The sequence below is a fragment of the Diprion similis genome, chromosome 14, assembly GCF_021155765.1.
Source record: "Diprion similis isolate iyDipSimi1 chromosome 14, iyDipSimi1.1, whole genome shotgun sequence".
Lineage (NCBI taxonomy): Eukaryota > Metazoa > Arthropoda > Insecta > Hymenoptera > Diprionidae > Diprion > Diprion similis.
The window spans coordinates 12,335,565-12,355,042 of record NC_060118.1 but is presented as its reverse complement, the minus strand read 5'-3'; the positions used below and the strand labels follow the sequence as shown (position 1 = coordinate 12,355,042).

Below are 19,478 nucleotides of genomic sequence, written 5' to 3'. Positions count from 1 at the left end.
TGAAGTAATGGATAACTGTATTTTTAGAACGTCTACAGAACTAGTTGATCATTGATCGTTAGACAGCAAAATAGAGAAAAATGGCGACGACCGCGGACCCTGTCAGGGAACAATCCCTTCAAGATTATCGTAAAAAGCTTTTGGAGCATAAAGAAGTGGAGTCTCGACTAAAGGAGAGTGAGTTAACAATGTACAGAAAAACAATTCAATATAAAGGTCGATTCGCGGCGCGTATTATACGCGTGCCATTAACCTATCCTAACCTTATTGTCTCTCCTCCGGATAGACATTTGCGAAAGTACTGAAAAAAATTATTTTAACCAGTTGTAAAATTCACGAAGCCTAAAATTATACAAAACACAACCCAGCCTAACCTCTAGAAGTCAGAATTCACGTTAAAACTACATTTTTCCAGTGCGAGAGCAGCTCAAGGACCTCACCAAGCAGTATGACAAGTCAGAAAACGATCTGAAAGCCTTGCAGAGTGTCGGACAGGTATAAATATATAGATATATATATATATCGTTATTCACTGAGGTGAACAAAGACAACAAAAACTGCTAAAAGATCTGATTTTAGTGGTTTTTTTTCCTACACCTTGCTCAATTTTTTCAGATTGTTGGAGAAGTACTGAAGCAACTGACGGAAGAAAAATGTAAGTCCAGAGTTCTATAGAAAGATGAAATTATGCATAGGATTTCATTAGTATATCACTGATCCGAATTCTGAATGCTTTCATTCCTCACAAATTTGTGTTCCTATTTTCAGTCATAGTCAAAGCTACCAACGGACCGCGGTACGTGGTAGGCTGCAGGCGTCAGCTGGATAAAAACAAGTTGAAGTCAGGCACTCGCGTTGCTTTAGACATGACTACTCTCACAATTATGCGCTACCTGCCTCGTGAAGTCGACCCCCTGGTCTACAACATGTCTCATGAGGATCCTGGAGACGTTACTTACTCCGCGATTGGAGGTCTCAGTGAGCAGATCCGGGAATTGAGAGAAGTCATCGAGCTGCCCCTTTTGAATCCTGAACTGTTCCAGAGGGTTGGCATTACGCCACCTAAGGGATGCCTCCTCTATGGACCACCCGGAACGGGGAAAACCCTGCTAGCTCGGGCTGTTGCCAGTCAGCTGGATGCCAACTTTTTGAAAGTCGTTTCTAGTGCTATTGTTGACAAATATATCGGGGAGTCGGCGCGTTTGATTAGGGAGATGTTCAATTACGCTCGTGATCACCAACCCTGCATTATATTCATGGACGAAATCGATGCAATTGGTAAATAGATGAAATGCATTCATAATATGCAACATGAGTATATTTAAATAATTTTCAACGACTTTCAAAGGTGGTCGCAGATTCTCCGAGGGAACCAGCGCTGATCGTGAAATTCAGCGAACATTAATGGAATTACTAAACCAAATGGATGGTTTTGATTCTCTAGGACAAGTCAAAATGATTATGGCTACTAACAGGCCAGATACTTTGGATCCAGCTCTGCTGAGACCTGGAAGATTGGATAGAAAAATAGAGATACCTTTACCCAATGAACAGGCACGATTAGAAATTCTGAAAATTCATGCTGGTCCAATTGCTAAGCACGGTGAAATTGGTAGGTTGAAATTTGAAGATCTAAATCATTTATAAACTCGAGATATTTTAACACGCCACATCTTTGTAGATTACGAAGCAGTGGTTAAATTATCGGACGGATTCAATGGCGCTGACTTGAGAAACGTCTGCACAGAGGCAGGATTATTTGCGATACGATCAGAACGAGAGTACGTTGTGCAAGAAGACTTTATGAAGGCTGTTCGAAAAGTTTCAGATAACAAAAAGCTCGAATCCAAATTGGACTACAAACCAGTGTAACAGATTCATCTTATATCACCAGTATATTCTCGTTTTTGATATGCAAATATCCGTATGTAAAACTAATGTGACATTGATAAGTACGCAACACGCATCTTCTAAAGCGGCAACATTTTTATTATAGAAAAGATAAAAATAAAATTACACGTGGAAAATCGATGGATCAATTGTAAGACTTATTTTAAAAAATACTCCTCTTTTTACCTGCCGAAATATTATTCCGAGACCTTTGACAGAAGGCGGGATTTCTTCCTTTCCTGATAATCTTGAACATTGTCAAACTTCCGCTTATACAAAATGGGAAAAAGAGTGTGTTTTTTCAAATGATTTCTCAATGTTTTCCAAGATTCGTTAATTCTTTCCAATCTACAACTTGCATCGTCCTTCTCAAATTGTTTATCATCAAATTTGTAAATGCTTAATCCACCGTCGCTCAGAGTCCAAAATGCGTTGTTATCTCGAACAAGACATTCCAGCGGATCATCTTGAAGCTCCACCGCCTGACGCTGACAGAGTGTGACTCCCGTTTCCACACTTCCAGAAACATTGTATAAAAATAATCTCTTGCAAGAGAACAGAGTCGTCATAACCAGAGAGGTTGAGTCATCAATTTTTGAGACCACAAGGTGTTTGAGTGGCAATATGGTGACGGATTCATCCAGCTCGCAGTCCTCAAGGCATTTGTTAAACCCCTCAATATCCTCCTGTTTAACATTCTCGTTTACATCAATGGACAGCAACTCTCTCCCAGATTTGTAATCCCAAAACTTCAAACATCCGTCACCTCCGCTAGATACCAAGATATTTTTATCGTGAGGCAGTTCCTGAATGTTTGTCACAAATTTTTCATGCCCTAAGCAGTACGACAATATATTGTAACAATTTGGGTACATAGAGACTCGAATCTTTTCATCTCGATCAGCAGTGACGATGTACTTCTGATCCGTTGTCACCATAACGTCAAGCAGCATCGAGAGGTGTCCAAGCAGGGCGGTTCCCTCCTCTTCAGGCCTGCTGCTGGAGTACAAGTAAGCATCTCCAGACTTATCGGCCACAACGACATCGTTGTTGGGTGTAAACCTGACTCTGCTCGCTGCTCTGGCCAGAGTTCTGTTCGCAAATAGTTCGCGATTTTTTCGCCTGTACAAACAGAGCTGTTTTCTATTGGTACATATCAGAAAATATTCACCGTCGTTCGAGTAGGACACGTTAGTGATCGTGTGGTATAAATCAATGTCCAATTTGTTGTGAAGGGTTGTATCCTTCGCAGACTTCAAGTCCGGCAAAATCAGCTCGTGTACAGTATCATCGTCGATATTGCATATAATTACGTTGTCGCCGCTGCAAAGCGTCACTTCTCTATCATACACGGAAAAACTCATCGTCAAACGTTCCCGATTTCGCACATAATAAGTGAGGTTATAATAGAGGTTGGTAAAAACACCCGGCTTGATAGCGCCTTTTGAAGTTTACACAGCTGAGCGCGTGGATTCGGTAAATCGGTACAAAAATGTCCAACCATTATCCACAACTGAGTCGGTAAGTGTAGGACACTGCAATTACTTTTGCTTTCTTCAGTTGTGAAGCGTTAGATCGAAGTTTTTAAAAAAGCGTTGTTCGCAATTCAGGAAACCGTAATAAAAGAAAACATTCTCATATTTTGCAATCTTAGTTTCTTCAAAATCATTGTAAAAATAAAAAAATTGTGATTTATTCCTAATGGTTCGTTACGATAACGTTACTAACTGCAACATCGTTCTGAAACCGCTATCCCGGCATTGCCCAAATCTCGCAAAGTCTCACAATGGGATTCGGATTTAAGATGCCGAAGCGGATAGACGTGCAGAAATTTATTAAACTATTAGATTTCGCAACACATACTAAAGGCCTGCATGCGGTAATTTCGAGAATTCATAATGAGGTAGGTGTCTTTAGAGCGCTCTTAAAAGCAGCATTGTGAGTATAGTATGTACATATAGGTATATACTCATTCGCTTTCAACATCCTCTAGTCTTTAATAACTGAAAATATTTATCTTCCTCAGAAACGTACCTCGCCTCATAATTGTGTCTGATGCAATTTTCACGTTACACTTTCTCTTCGTTTGCAATTTGCTACACATTTGCCAAGTTTCTGCAGCATCGAAGATTAGATTTCATACTGCAACGTGTATAGAAAAAATTTATCTTTATTTCGTATAAAAAAATATAGTATGAATATGTGTGCGTATAAAAAAATTTATGTTATTTACAAATTAAAATATCTACGGTGCATAGAAAATAATTGATGTATAGAAAAGAAATTAATCCTTTTCTTATCAATTGCCGCAGGCTCGCTCCATCTCTTATCGCAGAATTTACTGGATCCTGCACGCGCTAAATAAGTTGATAAACCAAAGGAATTCACTGTTGTTCCGCAGTGCTACACATCGATCAACTCTGAATTTGGCACTGATTGCAAGACAAAAAAAAATTGATTAAAAATTTGCCCTTTTTTTCGTTTTTCTTGCACCTCGACTTATAAAAGCAGCTCTCGAATGCTTGATCGGATAAATAACTAATTATTACTGCCAGCATAAAAGCAAGTTGAGGTGCTTTAAGCAAAGGCATCCTGGATAATATCCGTCTGAGCATCCTCGTTGTCGGAATTACTTTCTGCGACGTCAACAAACGCCGTCGACAAGTCACCAGCCAATTTGCTAACGGCTTGGGTGGTCACGTCGTACATGAAGATCTCCTTTTCGCCTTTAGTGTCGTCAGCGGGTCTGAGGTGAGAAAAAAAGAAAGTTGAATATATCAACGGTAAAAAAAGTGAATAATAAATTGTGAAGAAAAAAAATCAAACTCACGTTGTGACGAGCAAAACGACGGACTGTCGCTGAGGATCAGCGCGGCTCTCCTGCTCGAGCCATTTCTTGTAGTTTTCGGCGTTCGGCTTCTTCACGACTTGCTTGAGGGCATCGCCGGCCAAAAATCTTACGGCCTGTACATCGTTAAATTTCCTACCGCTCCGTTCGCCATACTGGGGCTCCCTCTCACCTTGAAAGTTATAATCGACCGGTGCGAGGACGACGACGCTCGTGATTCGTCTACCGTTAAGTTCCGGCACGTCGGGAAGCGGAAAAGCAGCCCCGCTGACCTTAAGCGGAAGGTACCGATTGTACTTGGAGGTATCTTTCGGGCCGATCTTCACCGGGTCGAGATGAGTCGCATCGTCCCTGATATGCTGCTCGGCGATCGCCTGACCTTGAGCAGTATTCGGGTCAAAGTGTACCACTTTCATCTCGACGCCTCCCGGCCTGAGCGTGGCTTGCTCAACCTTAGCCGGCAGTTCTTTCTTGTGCCCTGAAACTTTTTCCTCGCTCTGCTGAACGATCTTCGGTCTTTTTACCACAGCTGGTATCGGTTCGCTGGCCGACGTCGCAGCCCCGCCTCCGGCGCCGTAGAAATTGGCCAAAGCTTCCGGCGGCAGATTTTCGATCGGTATGTCCCCGACCTTGTCGTAATCAAGTATCTGTATATCGGCGTTGCCGAGAATCCCGGAGCTGAGTAGCTGCTCCCTAATGTCGTCAGGAACCTCGTCGGGAAGATTGGCTATGTTCTGTTTGATCTTGGCTTCGTTTTTCGGGGGAGCAACGGTGGTACTGGGGGCCTCGGTAGTGCTCGGCGTCGCCGTAGTCGAGGGTCTGTAGACCTCGGCGGTGGTAGAAATGGTCGTCGGCGTCGTGGACGGTGTGAGATCCCCGGAATAGGTGACTGGGGTGGCGTATATTTTCTGTCCGAAGCTCGAGCTCTGGCCAGAAAAGACAGGCCGTCCCCAAATCGACTGCGTGTTTCCGGCGGAATTGGATCCGGACGATTGGTGCTGAACCGGAGCCGACAGGTGCTGCGAGAAGAACTGTTGCTGGTTTTCGCTCGCTGCTCCGGTGAACGGAACTTGACGATGCCTCTGGACCAGCTGTTGCTGCTGCAGCTGGCTCTCCGCCACGCTGTTGTACTGCTGACTCGGAACGAATTGGGTCTGCTGAGGAATTATCTCCGAGAATTGGGTGGGCTGTGGGTTCGGTGGGAAGGGTCCAGGGTGCAGCGGATTCTCCCGAATAGCGTAGTGCTGCTCCAGCTTGGGCACAGACTTCAGAATCTCACCGCCTGGTCGATCGGCAGCTGGAGTTGGAACGGGGGCCGGTTGCTGGCGCTGGAACTGGGGCTGAGGAATTTGCTGGAACTGTTGTTGATGGTTGTACTTGATCTGCTGCTGCTGCTGCTGCTGCTGCTGCTGCTGCCTGAAGCGCTGCTCCTGGATCTGTTTCTGCTCGAGTTCCTGTTGCAGTCTCTGCTGCTCCTGGATTTGCTTCTGCTCAATTTCCTGCTGCCGTCTCTGCTGCTCTCGCTGCCTCTGTTGCTCTTGTTGCCTGAGCAGATCCTGCTGTCTTCGCTGTTCGTAGTACCGCTGCTTCTCGAGTTCCTGCTGTTTGAACACCTGCTGTTGGTGTCGGTGATCGACGTTAAACCCGTTCCCTTGCTGACTAGGCGGCGAGTTCTGCCGAGCGAAGGCGAACGAGTTAAACGGTACGCGTTGCTGGACCTCGGGGAGTCCCTGAATCGTTATCGGAAGTCTCTGAGGTCTTCCGGGTGGATTGCGTAGCTGTTGAGGTTGTTGGTAAACGATTTGCTGCGGCGGTGGCGATGCGGAAATGATCTGGGGGGGTGGAAACGAATTTATCACTCTCTGCTGGGCGAGAGCCGGAGGAAACCTGCGCTGTTGCTGCTGCACGGAGTGCAAAATGGGCTGAAGTTGGGGCTGGTAAGGTCCGTGTTGTCGCTTCGGCGAACCAGGCTGCGGAATCTGGGGTGAAAATTGAGGCTTGTCCTGGTCCTGGTCGCTGCGTTTGTTGTGCTGGTTGGGCGGAACCTGCTCGGTCCCAAAAGTCACCCGAATCCCGCTACTTCCGGCGTGGTAGACTTCGCTCTCCGGCCGGATAATCGTCCTCAGGGTGGTCGAGGGCTCGGGCGGCGGGGCCGGCGACGTGACGACGGGGGCTTGGGGCTCCTGACTATGGTACGCGGATCGCTCCTGGTTCAGCTCCTCGTGTTCCTCGACAGGCGTGAGCGCCGGTATCGGGGCATCGTAAACGACGCGCGGCTTATCGTCCCCGTAGCCCTTCTTCTTCTCGTACTTTACGTAGAAAACCTGGATCGGCTCCTTCGTCGGTCGAGGCTGCTGGGGCTGCGGTGGCGGTGCAGGGGTCGGTAGAGTCTCGTTCGACTCCTTGATTATTATCTCGATTATCGGTTCCGGGTCGGACTGGTAGCCGTAACCGATGTTCGACGGCGCCTCCTCGCCGTACCCGGAGTCGTCGCTCTTCGGACTGGCTAGTGGATTGTAGAGCGGGTCTCTCTGGGAGTATTGGACTATCGGCTCCATCTGGACTGCGTAAGGAGGTGGCCGAGGACCTCGTCTAGGATAGAACGCAATCTGCTGCCTCTTCTCCCGGGATTTACCTCCCTCCTCCTCTTCTTCGGCAGCCACGATAGCTGCGACCAGCAGCAGAAACGCCGCGGTCTGCAAAGCGAAAAGTATTAGAAGGGTTTCATTACTGTTAGTATCTAGGTATAACCGATGCTGCGTGCATGTATAATATAATTGCGCATAGACGTCGGTATCATGGGAAGGGGTATTTCGCAAGGATTGCAGGTGAGTATCGAGTGTCTTTCGTCGGTGTGATGTTGCCCGGCGGTTCCGTGCACTCATCTTTCGATGTACCGCACACGTAATGGTCAGGTAAAAGTCAGGACCTCACGAGAGGACGCCTCTCACAGCTAGAGGCTCTCGAAGTAAAAGCGGTCGTTGCAAGGTACGAATTCGTATACAGACCGATGCGTCGTCATGCACGAACAAGTTTGCAAATTTTATAGGTACATACCTAATACTCTGTAACGAGGGTTAAAATTTTTAGACAATTGAGCAAATTCAAAGGAGCATTTCAAGTCGATTGTGTCTATTCTACTTTCAGTACGTTGAAACATCAGAATCGTTTCAAGAGTATAACTTCGTTACGATATTCCACAGATTGAAGGTATCTAGTATTACAAGACAACCGGTTCTTCGTATCTTATCTAAAAATTCTTTTGAGACGTACATGTTACAGTCCTGAATAAATATCTCCCGTCCAAGGCGCAGTATATTATAGTAAATTCCGTATCCGTATGAGACTCATGAGGTTTTTCGAAGCCACCATTAACACCGAGACCTAGATCTCGACGATACAGAAGATACTTAATGTATTGGAAGTCGATTTGGTAGTTTGTTTTTGTGCTATTTAAACCAGAAGTTAAAAGTTTTTTGCGTCTATCGAGTGTGTCGAGAAGAGAAGACCGTAGATTCCAGGATCAAACTGAAAGCGTTTCTTAATTCACTAATTGGAGTGAAGACGATTATATAGTGTCGAGAAACGAGGCTCCCTATTTGTCATGGTTCTAACTCTGCTCGCGTAAATCTAGACTGCACATCCCGGTGAAGATATTAGCGTTGTTTAAATGTATATACGAATAATGAAATGGTGAAAAATTTCTTGACGAACTACGTGACTACTGTCAGCCTACTAAATATGCGGTTCATCTGACACACGTAACCGACTGACCCGGTTAATGCCAAGAAGAGACATCCTGCACCCATGTGAGTCCAATGAACAACACCATGGGCCGTAGCCACGAGATCAATTGGTATTCTAGCTGCGACAGAGACACAGTTAACCGGTCCCCTGATAAACAATTCCCAGTCACAACTGCTCCCAATATGGTGAAGCCAGCTCAAAGTAGGTACGCGGACCGTTGCGAATCGCGCCTTTATAGAAACCGTGGGTAGAATAATCTCCACATCTGGGGTTTCGCAAATCGGTAAATATAAGAGGAAAAAAATAAAATCATACTCGATCATCGCTGACCGTTCCGCTATCGTCACGGTGGCCCGAATCATTAACGACTTCAATAATTTCACGGGCTATCTATATAGCAGTAAAAAATTTAACAGCGATTTCTTTTTTCTTCTACTGTATATCTTATATATTATAATATTATACGAAGAGCGGGAACTCCGAAAAATTCTCAATATATATACGTATGCATGTATGCAAATGAGGCGATAAATAGTCGAGGAGAAGCGAATTGAAAATGTGTGTAAGATAAAAGTTTATCAACGTATACTCACCAGTTTGAATAACTTCATACTGTTTTTCCTCGGTTACCAATCACCAACCTCGATGGAAGAAATGTGTATAATATATCTGTTAAAGAGACTCGCACTGCATTTACACGATGACGAATCCAACCCGCGTTACATACAGCTAAGGGTAGTTAATTGACGTGTGGACAGAATCGAGCTGCAGCATGACGAGAAACCCGGCAACCGGTTATGGATATCGGCGCACGGCGCGGCCTGTTTATCATACGTTAAAACAATTCCTTGCACCTCGGTTCACCTTCTTCGGAAGTGTGTAACGCGGCTCCTGCACCGAAGCCTCGGATGAAAACTGATTGTCAGGTAGGATCGTCGCTTCTTGAGTTCGTTTCTCTCGATCCCCACCTGGACTCTCCACTCCAGCTCTCAACTATACACGCCACACGAAGCTCCGCTCTAATCTTCGATGTGCACACGCTTGGGCACCTTTCTCCATGCCCGTGATATACCATTTTACCCACTCGAGCTCGCCTTCATTTTATTACACAGTCTATTCGTTCGTACCTGAAACACGTTTATATCTTATGAGTAGATATATGTGTGAGTATAATAATATAACTTGTACTGCCGATAGGTGAAGCTGGACCAAGAAGCTGGAGGATCGTTGGGACGACGGAAGCGAGTGGTGTGTAACCATCTGTTGAACCCGATGCAGCTGTTGTAGTATGTGTAACACGTATATTCCTCGCCAGGTTGACTTTCTTTATAACGATCGGACGTTACATCCGATTCTGGACGCCGGTATACATATAGTTGTACATACCTCTTATACACATATACCTATAACGAAGGTATATTTCACCGGACCGCGTCGTCACTTTTCCCCGAGCGACCTCCGCAAGGTAACGAAATTGAAATCTGCTTCCCTCCTCCACTCTTACGTAGTGTGCAGTCTCCTCATTTCCTCGTCTTTATTTTTCTCTCTCTCTTTTCATCTGGCCAAACCGATCTCTCCACAAGCTTGATGGTTCCGAAAATCCATACGATGCGTTGAGAACGAGTCTCGATGAAAATTTTACCTGAAAATTGAACATAATCAGTTTTATCGATCATCAAAGAAACTTTAAATAAGACTTAATTGCCGGCAAAAAATCAATTCTCGTATAAAGAAAAGAGCTTCCATAGTTTTAGAAAAAAAAAAAATACATATTCAACATAGAAGCGAAAATGTTGAACGATGAGAAAGGTAAACCTTCACCCACACGTTACCGTAACGCCCATATATCATCCCATAATATGCTCTCTTTTCGAACGCGGTCAATTGGTGATTACAACCATTGAGTAAATACTAATGACACCAATCATACGCTTGCACATACATGGAATGATATACAGCAGCTGCGTTATATGCGACAGCCTATAGCCTAGTGGTGGGTGAAAACGTGGCGATTTCTTTTTTATTTTTAAATATACATTAAAGACGATGCACGGAGATGCGACTGATGAGTAGTGTAGTTTAGGAATAGGCATGGAAAAAATTGAACGTATCTGATGAACAGAGTGGATATATTAGTTACTCAATTAAACACCTATATATGGGTATCTAATCAACCATATATGTATGTACATGATAATTCGGCTCACGTGCAAGAAGTACGTACGTATGTACATCGCAGTGATTTTCGATCGTTTTGAAAGCGACAGTTCAGTTTTAGATTGCTTCTGCACGAACGAGAAAGGTGATATTAAACTTTATCCACGTGTGATGGAAAATGATTAAAAAAAAAAATAATAATAAAGAGAATGAGGGGGAGAAAACACTTACAATTAATATACCTAACAACATTCGAAACGCTAACGGTGTAAAAAAGAATTTATTTTATGGGCATTGATGGTATTATACACTTTTTAACTTTTACAAGCGAGAGGGGGGCTACATTATAGTCTGGTGGATTCCTTTAAACCTTGACTTGAAAGAGTTTATAAGAATTTCGAAAGTTAAAGAATAACTTCCTCGCTTTGACCGCATGGAGCTGCACGTTCATTAAATCGACCCGCTTATTCGTATATATGAACAACATGTATACGATTTTCGCAAAAAGATGTTATGAGAAAATTTTTCATTGTGTATGTATGTATGTAGAAGGAATTCTCCCCGCGCGGTGAGTTAGGCATTAATTGAATATTTGGCGAATACATCGAAGTGGATGATGCGCGGAGAAGCTGCATGATGAAGAATGTGTATTTGTACACAGGTATAAACGTAAATGTGTGCAAGAGCTCGTCCGTCCTACTTGGTGTAACTTTCACTTACGACTGGCGTAAGAGGTCCAGATGATAAATCCGGGATTTAGCCATAATAAAAAATCCGTCACGCACGATTTAACGGTAAACGGAAGATAAAAATTCCAGTCGAAAAATTAATGTACATATCCATATTCACGAAATACTGAATACTTCGGTAAGAATATAAAAAAAAAAAAAAATTTATCGTCTGATAAATCGTACAGAAAATAAGTTTATTCGCTTTCGATGTACTGAATATCTGTATTTTCTTCGTCTTAAGAAAACGGATTCGTATTTTTATGCGTAAATATATATGACTTTCAATTTGCAGACGAAAAAGAGAGAGAAAAAAACCTGTTGCTAACAGTTGCGGCATATACATAGAATCTTGTCGCACATAGTATACGGTTTCAATTTCGTTCAATTCTCACGCTCCGCCACGAAGAAGCTCGTCTAGCGATACAGTTTTTACGATAGCCGTAGAGCTCTTACAAAAATCCAAGAGTTTGTACATCGTACGCAATAAGTTTCGCCGTGGATGTGTGCAGGCGATTACACCTTAATTCGTATTACAAGTGTTACACTTGTATGCAGTCCGCGCGTGCAAATACGACTCTTCCGACGAGTGATGTGCTGGCAGGTAGGCAGGCAGGCAGACAGGCAATAACGTAACTGCTGAAGAGTGAAAGTGTTGCTAAGTGGGACGAGGGAATCGTGGGTACTTGCTTTTATAATTAACAAATAAACCGAACGCGAATATACTCCGCACTCTTACTCCCCCGGTCAATACGCACATATCATGGAGACTTGCTTACCTATAAGGCAACATGTAATAATTAAGGTATTCAAAATTCCCGCGCGCATGCGGATTCCACGGAGTAATTAATTCGTATGCGTGCAATACGCAAGTGGGAGTATAGTACATTCTTACAAGGGATATAATTATGTGTAATTATTTACAGGAGCGCGGGAAAAAATAGCCCCCGAAGAATACACGCCTGTATTCAAAAAGGATACTTTAGCCCGGCGGGATAATTGAACTAAAATTGAAATATAACGTGCAAGATACGACTACGATGGCCACCGTCGATAACAGCGGGTCCACCACGTGCTTATGCAGAATTTGCGACGCCGTGCGAGAAACCATACGCCAAATATTTCTTGTTCTTGACAAATACCGATGGCTTGTGGACGCCTACATCGTGGTTAGTTTTTATCCATTTTTGTGCCGCTTAATTTGCCTGGAACAGATGGAGAACGAGACGTTATTATTATTGTTATTATCACCGAGTGGAGATGCTGTTCCACGAACATGCAAGAATCTAGAGTAGCGATTCCGCTAGCATACGTTCTTTTCGTCGGGCGGAAGTACCGGCTTCCTGCAGCGCGCGAAAAATGAAAAAACTGTTGAGTAAGAATTGAAAAATTTAATAAAAATTTTTGATATTTTTTCATGCTAAAAATTTTAAAGGATTTTTACGAGGCCGATTTATGGGAACGACTTCCGGGCGGTTGGAAAGATTTTTTCAAAGACATCACGCCGGGGGAACTTGGATCCTGGATTTTGAACGAGGGTTCGAGGTGACACGTTATGAGATTAATAATAATGATTTTCCTTGTCGATTTGATCATCAAACAACTCTAATACCGAATTGTTTTATCTCTGCAGCGTTCGAGTTTGGCCGTTATCTTTGCAGGCGCTTCGTCGAGTCGTCGATATCTTACAGATACACAGAGATCAGAGGAGCGAGATCGTGTTGAAATGCGAAAATGTCCGTAAAACGGAGAATTATACGGATTCTGATTCTGGCGAGCCTCAAGTGAAACCGAGCACGTGTTCGAGTCATCAAAAGTTACGCGATTTACTTGGCAAACACGTAAAACCGAAAAAGAAACATGAAATCGAAATAATGGCGAAGGTAATTAGTTATTAACGCGTAACTGCCTTTTAACGTTACTCGCCTTAATTAGCTGCATAATTAGTTTCGGGCGAAAAGGATAAAAATAATTTTCATTGTTTGCATCATGCGCGGCTGCAGGTGTTCGCCTGTAAACCGTTGTCTGTCAGTCACGTGATGATTTCTTACCGAGAATCGACGTTGTAAACTCTAAAGTGGTGTTAAATTTTCAGATAATAGCGGATTGCGCTGCTTCGGCGAAATCAGAATGCGCCGTCGACGTTGGAGCTGGAATTGGCCACCTCGCTAGGACGCTCGCTTATCGACACGAGATGTGTGTAATTTGCGTCGAGCAGCAGTCCTTGCTGTCGGAACAAGCCAGGTTTGTAATTTCTGGAAAAACAAACGTGAATGAGTATGTAGAAAACTGAATATAAGTGTGATCGAGATTGATGATATCTGGTAATGTTTCCTTTACAGAAAACTGGATACACAATTTGAATCTATCGCTTTGAAGTACCTGACTAATATCAGAGAGCAGAAACCGCATCACGTGTCTTTGAAGATAGAGAGAGATTCGTCTGAATTGTCTTTTTTTATGGACACAATCAACAACGAATTTACAGAGAATTTCAAACTAAATCCAGAATTTTCTGGATTCGGTTTGATCGGTTTACATCCATGCGGCGATTTGGCAACAACGCTATTGCAGTCTTACGCAGAGTCGGATCGTGCTAAGTTTATCTGCGTCGCAGGGTGCTGCTACATGAAGCTTTCTCCTGGGTAAGGAGTTTGAATAATAAAATTTTTATATTCTTACTACAATTCTAATTCACCTGTAATTTAACTTGAGAATTTTAAGCCCGCAGAGCTATCCTCTCAGCAAATATCTACGTTTGTCTGGGATTGATTACGATCTCTCCTACACAGCTTTGGAAGTTGCTTGTCATGCGGTGGAAAATCATTGCATAAAATTGAAGTCTGCCGAATGCTGGGAACTGAAAGTATGACTGAAATTTATTTTTACAGTATTCTGAGCATCGTATTCATTATAAAATATTCTTTTGTTTATAGATACATGCTTATCGAGCGACGCTAGAGAGTCTCATCCTTCAGAGAAACTCCTCTCTACGTCATGCTCAGCTGAAAAGTTTCAAGCTCAAGGAAAATACCACATTTGAAGAGTCAGTATTTCATGGTCACTCGTGATAAAAACATTTTTTCATTCAAAATTAACCTTCAAGTCTTTGACTGTTTATGTGCAAGTCAAACTAAAGCCGAGATATGAATACTCACTAGTATATTTCAGGTACTGCATGGCAGTCACAGAAAATTTTACCGAAGAGAATCGGCCACGGAGGATAGAGGAAATCAGAAATCCTAAAACAGAGGAGCTGCTAGATCGCTGGGAACAGGTCGTGGTGTTTGGTTCCCTCAGATCGATGCTGGCACCGTTGGTCGAGAGTGCAGTTTTGTTGGATAGATTCTTGTACCTGTCAGAGAAAAATTTATCGCCAAAATTAAAGGCTGTCTTCGACCCATTTCTATCGCCGAGAAACTTTGTACTAACGTCTATTAAATAACTGAATATTTTGAACTTTGTACAGTTGTACAGGCGTAAAAAACAAATGAAAATACACATCACGAGTTTCAAAGGAATGCTCGAGATCTATCCTATTTCGTTTTGTTCTTATTTCAACTCACATGACTTCCGTGATGGCGATTAGACTGCTTGAGAATACATCCAGTATTCAAATTTCTCTGTGTCATCGATATTTGAACAGTCAAATGCGATAATCGTTGAAAGAAAACGTGTCTAGTGTCAGTCGATCACAGTTCAACATCGCGCTCCACGTTTGTCCCATAATGCTTCGCGCGCGCAGGCGTGATGCTTTTGTTTTCTCAGAAAATTCAAACACAGATGTGGTATGAAAAAATTCGGATCGTTAGCATAGCTGGAAATTTAATTAACCGTAAGTAAATCGAAACTGTGAGACATCCAGAAGCTCTGCTGCTAGAAATCAGACAGGGAATCGCGTAGTTTGGACTTTGCTGATTCAAAGAAAAGAAAAAAGTCCGAGCGTCCAAATTCCGAATCAGCTTCTGCGTTTCGCTGAGGAAACCGAATGCGACCGAATAGTGCCGAAGTAAATCTAGTGACGTCACGGCCAAGCAGAAGAGATAAGGGAAATAATAAGCAGCTGAAAAGAGCGTTGAAACGAAACTACTACGCTTCCCTCGTCGTGTACTTGAAAATTACTGTGTTTTGACGAGCTTTGTAGAATTTAAAATGTCTTACGCTTACCTCTTCAAATACATTATCATCGGTGACACGGGTAAGTTGTTGGAGACTCGACAAACTCTTTCAGAATCCCGATCATCTGTCCGTATTACGTTGCCGTGACAGCTCCCATTGTTTTCATGTCATTGCGTTCACCAATATTCACACTTCCTTCATTTTTTCTTTCGAGTAACGCGTCTGGGCTAGACAGACGACGAAAATCGGTTTTCCTTTCACTGCCGCAATCCTCTGCCGAGGTTACCTGGAAATAAGAGCTGATGAATATTCGTTCTCAATAAAAACAATTGCGATCATATTTTCGATGGAAATTTTTACAGTAAAAATTAACCTCATTTCTAATTATCCTAAGCAGTATTTAATCTAATGATGAGTCATTCGGATCTTAATTTTTTCTTCACGTCGCTTTGCTGATGCTAACACTTTCTTCCGACGATAAGAACCTTGTCTATAATCTCATCCACAGGAGTCGGCAAGTCGTGTCTGCTGCTGCAATTCACAGACAAAAGGTTTCAACCGGTACACGATTTGACTATTGGCGTTGAGTTTGGCGCGCGTATGATCACAATTGATGGAAAACAGATTAAGCTGCAGATTTGGGATACGGTAAAGATAAAAGCTGCATAGCTGAAATTAAGTTAATTTTTGTCCACGTTTCTTCAATTCCTAATTTGATTTACTTGCAGGCAGGGCAAGAAGCGTTCCGTTCCATAACAAGATCGTATTATCGTGGCGCGGCAGGAGCCTTGCTCGTTTACGATATAACTCGCAGAGAGACTTTCAACCATTTAACAACGTGGCTAGAAGACGCACGACAGCATTCCAATTCAAACATGGTGATCATGCTTATTGGAAACAAGAGCGATCTCGATTCACGGAGAGAGGTTAAAAGAGAAGAGGGTGAAGCATTTGCTCGAGAACACGGTCTCGTATTTATGGAAACGAGCGCAAAGACTGCAGCCAACGTCGAAGAGGCATTTATCAACACTGCGAAAGAGATATATGAAAAAATACAAGAAGGTGTCTTCGACATCAACAATGAGGTGAGAAATAGATCAGGAACTAAGATAAATTCAAAAGGTATGAAATGGTCTTACGGAATTTATTTCTTTCAGGCAAACGGCATCAAAATTGGACCTCAGCATTCGCCGACAAGCCCAGGTAGCTTGGCGGGAACTGGAGGTCAGGGTGGCGCTCAAGGTGGTGGATGTTGCTAGGGGCTGGGGGTTCGCTGCTCCCCATTTCCCTGCGAACCGATCTAAAACGATCTCCCTTCCACCCCATTCCTGCTCCACGTTTTCAACGATTTGTATATTCATTTGTATATTTGTGTGTACGTCGCGTATCGATGGATGGGCAGTAATTGGTATAATTTATCGTTTTCAGAATCTTAATCGATATTGTAATAAATAAGATTTGTCGCGTAATTCCTTCAGGGTTTATAAAAATAGTACATAAACAGAGAGAGAAGGCAGTTTTCACTTAACGAGACTCATAGCGGTACTCTTTCAACGTATAAAACTTCGTCTGTAAACTTAGAACTTTGACGCTCTGAACGAGACCTATGTATGAGGAATGACGAGCGACAGCTTGATTCCCGTGTTTTAAAATACATGTAAGACAGAAATCTCTTTGTATTCAATATTAACAATAGTGTTATTGAATGGCCAGTATGACCTTCCCTATCCCGCAGGTTCCGTTCGGCGAAACAAAACAAAACAAAAAAATAAATAAATAAAAAAAAAACAAAAAAAGAAAAGAAAAAATTCGTGAAAGTTATTATTTTACTTGGAGCAGGAATATTGGCTTATACTAAATCAATTAGCCTAACGCGGCAGCATGTATATGGATGTACTATTGATGTACCTATATGACGAATACAAAGATTAATTTCGATTGAACTCCAGCTGGGAGACCTATGTAACCAAAATCAATGTTTTTGTTTACATGTAGAATTAAAGGTAACGACTATCATCAATCAGTTTATGTAGCTTTCGTTAATTAATGTCTCGATAGCAAAAACTGATGATATAATCTTAGGGGAGTGTTCGAAAACAGGAATCGTAAAATACTTGAAACCGTCGTGAAACAGATGTGTTACGAAACAATTTACACAACCATTTGTTGTTCCTTTTCGTCAATCTTATACATAAAATATATTTTCTCCCCTTCTATTTCTGTATCATTTTTCTGCTATGCAAATGTCGTGTTATCGGATGCATGATGCGCGTTATATTTTACTCAGTACGTCAGCTTGGATTTTGTACACTTGAATGGTTTAAAGCATTTTCGTGAATTATTATACAAGAGGATGGCGCCGTCTCTGATCAATGAATCGTAAAGTTCATTCCCTCAATTAAATCACATGTTTGTTTTGCCAGCAAACATCGGAAGAAGAACGTTAACAGACTTATTTTAATTTAGCAATTCAGTTAGCGCACATGCAACTTCATCTCATTACGATTGTTTTAGTCCTAGTCAATGTAAAAGTGAATGTCCAATTAACTTAATCGTGAAAAGAAATAAAATTAAGTAAAGGAACGAGAAATATGTATATCACAACAAACCTAGTGAAGATTAAACTTGACTCACTTCACATTTAACATTGCATATATATATATATAATATATAAAAAATATTATAGCATATATTTGAATTGAAATTAAATCATCGGTGAATTGAGAATTACATATACGATAAACTGATAATTCGTTGTGATCCGAACTTTACTTATCATTATTTAATTGTGATTATTATATTATTCTTGGAGCTTGGTGAAGTTAGTTTACGATATGTCCAATTATTGTAGTAAGAAAACATTTTACCTGTACATCAACTAGCGTTTTAAATTTTAATCACGCTTATGTATCCTTCTTTTACCATTCTATTATAATACATGCTGATTTTCTGATTTACTCGTGCATTTAATTTTAAACATTTATTAAGCATACTATTTATACCAAGGACCCCACTAACAAAAAGTGTAAGATACAGTGTCTACTTGTTTTTCACTGACAAAGCTAAATTACCATCTCGATACAAGTTTGCTTGATGATCATTGGAACATTAAGTCACTCCAATGTATTTCAACTCATTCGTTAATTATCATACACGTGAGTTTTCTTCACTCACAAACACAGGACCAGTCTAAAAACGACCGGTTAAACGTTCAAGGTTTCGTAGTCAGCGCGTGTAGATCAAGGTGTAAAGAAGCAAAATACACAGGATATAAATAAACATCGTATGATATATTTAAACAACCAGTAGTAACAAAGGAGGCATCTCTTTTATATGCACCCATAGCAACAAAACAGCATTCTTCATATTTCATAGAAGCTGCTAGTTATACTTTCTGTGTATGTAATAACAACATATCACATACACTTTCAGCAAAGGATAAATTGTCTATTACAACGTAGCTAACAATAGTGGTACTGTATATCACAAGAGAAAGAAGGAAAATTTTTTTTTAAATAAAAGACAGTAAACGAAATATTATTTCATTAGCAGTAATTAATTTAATTTATAATTCATAATGACTATGTTCCTAAATAAAAATATCCATATATGTATACATATGAACGCATACGTAGACATATACGTATATATTCGTATATACTCATCTTGTTAAAGAATATCACTTCTTAAATACCATTATATTAAATATATATTTATGTTTATGTTTTGTTTTCATAATTATTATTTCTTTTTCAATTATTCATAATAATATGTAACATGTATCTATTACGCTTTTTCAAGTACAATTTATAGTAGTAATATAATAAGCAGCGCCATAGCGCCGTTTTGCAATCAGTGCACAGCTTTGTGTATACGATTCGGTTTATTACGTTTAACTATTAATTTATTGTTATTGTTGTTATTACTATTAGTATCATTATTGTTATTGTTATCGCTATTATTATTATTATTATTATTATTATTATCGT

The 19,478-nt window shown here is 41.5% G+C and overlaps 5 protein-coding genes and 1 long non-coding RNA gene across 7 annotated transcripts; 3 read left to right on the top strand and 3 right to left on the bottom strand.

Annotated features, from left to right (window-relative positions):
* The first annotated feature begins 18 nt into the window (after positions 1-18).
* On the top strand, positions 19-2,031 carry LOC124414684 (26S proteasome regulatory subunit 10B). Its single transcript, XM_046895700.1, has 6 exons — positions 19-177; positions 416-495; positions 616-655; positions 769-1,278; positions 1,349-1,612; positions 1,682-2,031. Exons 1-6 carry the CDS (start codon positions 81-83, stop codon positions 1,870-1,872), a joined length of 1,182 nt encoding a protein of 393 aa, XP_046751656.1. The 5' UTR covers positions 19-80; the 3' UTR covers positions 1,873-2,031.
* Positions 2,032-2,071: 40 nt separating this feature from the next.
* On the bottom strand, positions 2,072-3,343 carry LOC124414685 (tRNA (guanine-N(7)-)-methyltransferase non-catalytic subunit wdr4). The gene has a single exon (XM_046895701.1). It carries the CDS (start codon positions 3,252-3,254, stop codon positions 2,088-2,090), a length of 1,167 nt encoding a protein of 388 aa, XP_046751657.1. The 5' UTR covers positions 3,255-3,343; the 3' UTR covers positions 2,072-2,087.
* A 1,027-nt stretch (positions 3,344-4,370) lies between these two features.
* LOC124414680 (mastermind-like protein 2) lies at positions 4,371-9,441 on the bottom strand. The gene is made up of 3 exons (XM_046895692.1): positions 9,079-9,441; positions 4,721-7,434; positions 4,371-4,636 (listed from the first exon to the last, which is right to left on the bottom strand). The coding sequence occupies exons 1-3, from the start codon at positions 9,094-9,096 to the stop codon at positions 4,468-4,470; spliced, it is 2,901 nt and encodes a 966-aa protein (XP_046751648.1). The 5' UTR covers positions 9,097-9,441; the 3' UTR covers positions 4,371-4,467.
* Positions 9,442-12,409: 2,968 nt separating this feature from the next.
* LOC124414683 (methyltransferase-like protein 25B) lies at positions 12,410-14,827 on the top strand. Of its 2 annotated transcripts, none has more exons than XM_046895698.1 (8): positions 12,410-12,539; positions 12,806-12,915; positions 13,004-13,061; positions 13,466-13,614; positions 13,713-14,015; positions 14,095-14,236; positions 14,307-14,416; positions 14,542-14,827. In XM_046895698.1, exons 1-8 carry the CDS (start codon positions 12,411-12,413, stop codon positions 14,813-14,815), a joined length of 1,275 nt encoding a protein of 424 aa, XP_046751654.1. In that variant the 5' UTR covers position 12,410; the 3' UTR covers positions 14,816-14,827. The 2 variants fall into 2 exon arrangements, with proteins under 2 accessions (XP_046751654.1, XP_046751653.1); XM_046895697.1 differs by having other exon boundaries at positions 13,004-13,253.
* Positions 12,458-15,244, bottom strand: LOC124414691. Its single transcript, XR_006930059.1, has 4 exons — positions 14,937-15,244; positions 14,529-14,725; positions 13,422-13,625; positions 12,458-12,575 (listed from the first exon to the last, which is right to left on the bottom strand). It is a non-coding gene; the product is annotated as an uncharacterized LOC124414691 (long non-coding RNA).
* A 156-nt stretch (positions 15,245-15,400) lies between these two features.
* Positions 15,401-17,158, top strand: LOC124414688 (ras-related protein Rab-2). The gene is made up of 4 exons (XM_046895705.1): positions 15,401-15,568; positions 15,998-16,137; positions 16,218-16,574; positions 16,647-17,158. Exons 1-4 carry the CDS (start codon positions 15,523-15,525, stop codon positions 16,746-16,748), a joined length of 645 nt encoding a protein of 214 aa, XP_046751661.1. The 5' UTR covers positions 15,401-15,522; the 3' UTR covers positions 16,749-17,158.
* Positions 17,159-19,478: the final 2,320 nt, after the last annotated feature.

Coding starts and splice junctions, on each gene's coding strand:
- LOC124414684 (XM_046895700.1), top strand. CDS start 81: ATGGCGACGACCGCGGACCCTGTCAGGGAACAATCCCTTCAAGATTAT. Junction 178..415: donor GGAGTCTCGACTAAAGGAGA/GTGAGTTAACAA, acceptor ACATTTTTCCAG/TGCGAGAGCAGCTCAAGGAC. Junction 496..615: donor CCTTGCAGAGTGTCGGACAG/GTATAAATATAT, acceptor CAATTTTTTCAG/ATTGTTGGAGAAGTACTGAA.
- LOC124414683 (XM_046895697.1), top strand. CDS start 12,411: ATGGCCACCGTCGATAACAGCGGGTCCACCACGTGCTTATGCAGAATT. Junction 12,540..12,805: donor TTGTGGACGCCTACATCGTG/GTTAGTTTTTAT, acceptor AAAATTTTAAAG/GATTTTTACGAGGCCGATTT. Junction 13,615..13,712: donor TTGCTGTCGGAACAAGCCAG/GTTTGTAATTTC, acceptor TTTCCTTTACAG/AAAACTGGATACACAATTTG.
- LOC124414680 (XM_046895692.1), bottom strand. Junction 4,637..4,720: donor GTCGTTTTGCTCGTCACAAC/GTGAGTTTGATT, acceptor TTCTCACCTCAG/ACCCGCTGACGACACTAAAG.
- LOC124414685 (XM_046895701.1), bottom strand. CDS start 3,254: ATGAGTTTTTCCGTGTATGATAGAGAAGTGACGCTTTGCAGCGGCGAC.
- LOC124414688 (XM_046895705.1), top strand. CDS start 15,523: ATGTCTTACGCTTACCTCTTCAAATACATTATCATCGGTGACACGG. Junction 16,138..16,217: donor AGCTGCAGATTTGGGATACG/GTAAAGATAAAA, acceptor ATTTACTTGCAG/GCAGGGCAAGAAGCGTTCCG. Junction 16,575..16,646: donor TCTTCGACATCAACAATGAG/GTGAGAAATAGA, acceptor TATTTCTTTCAG/GCAAACGGCATCAAAATTGG.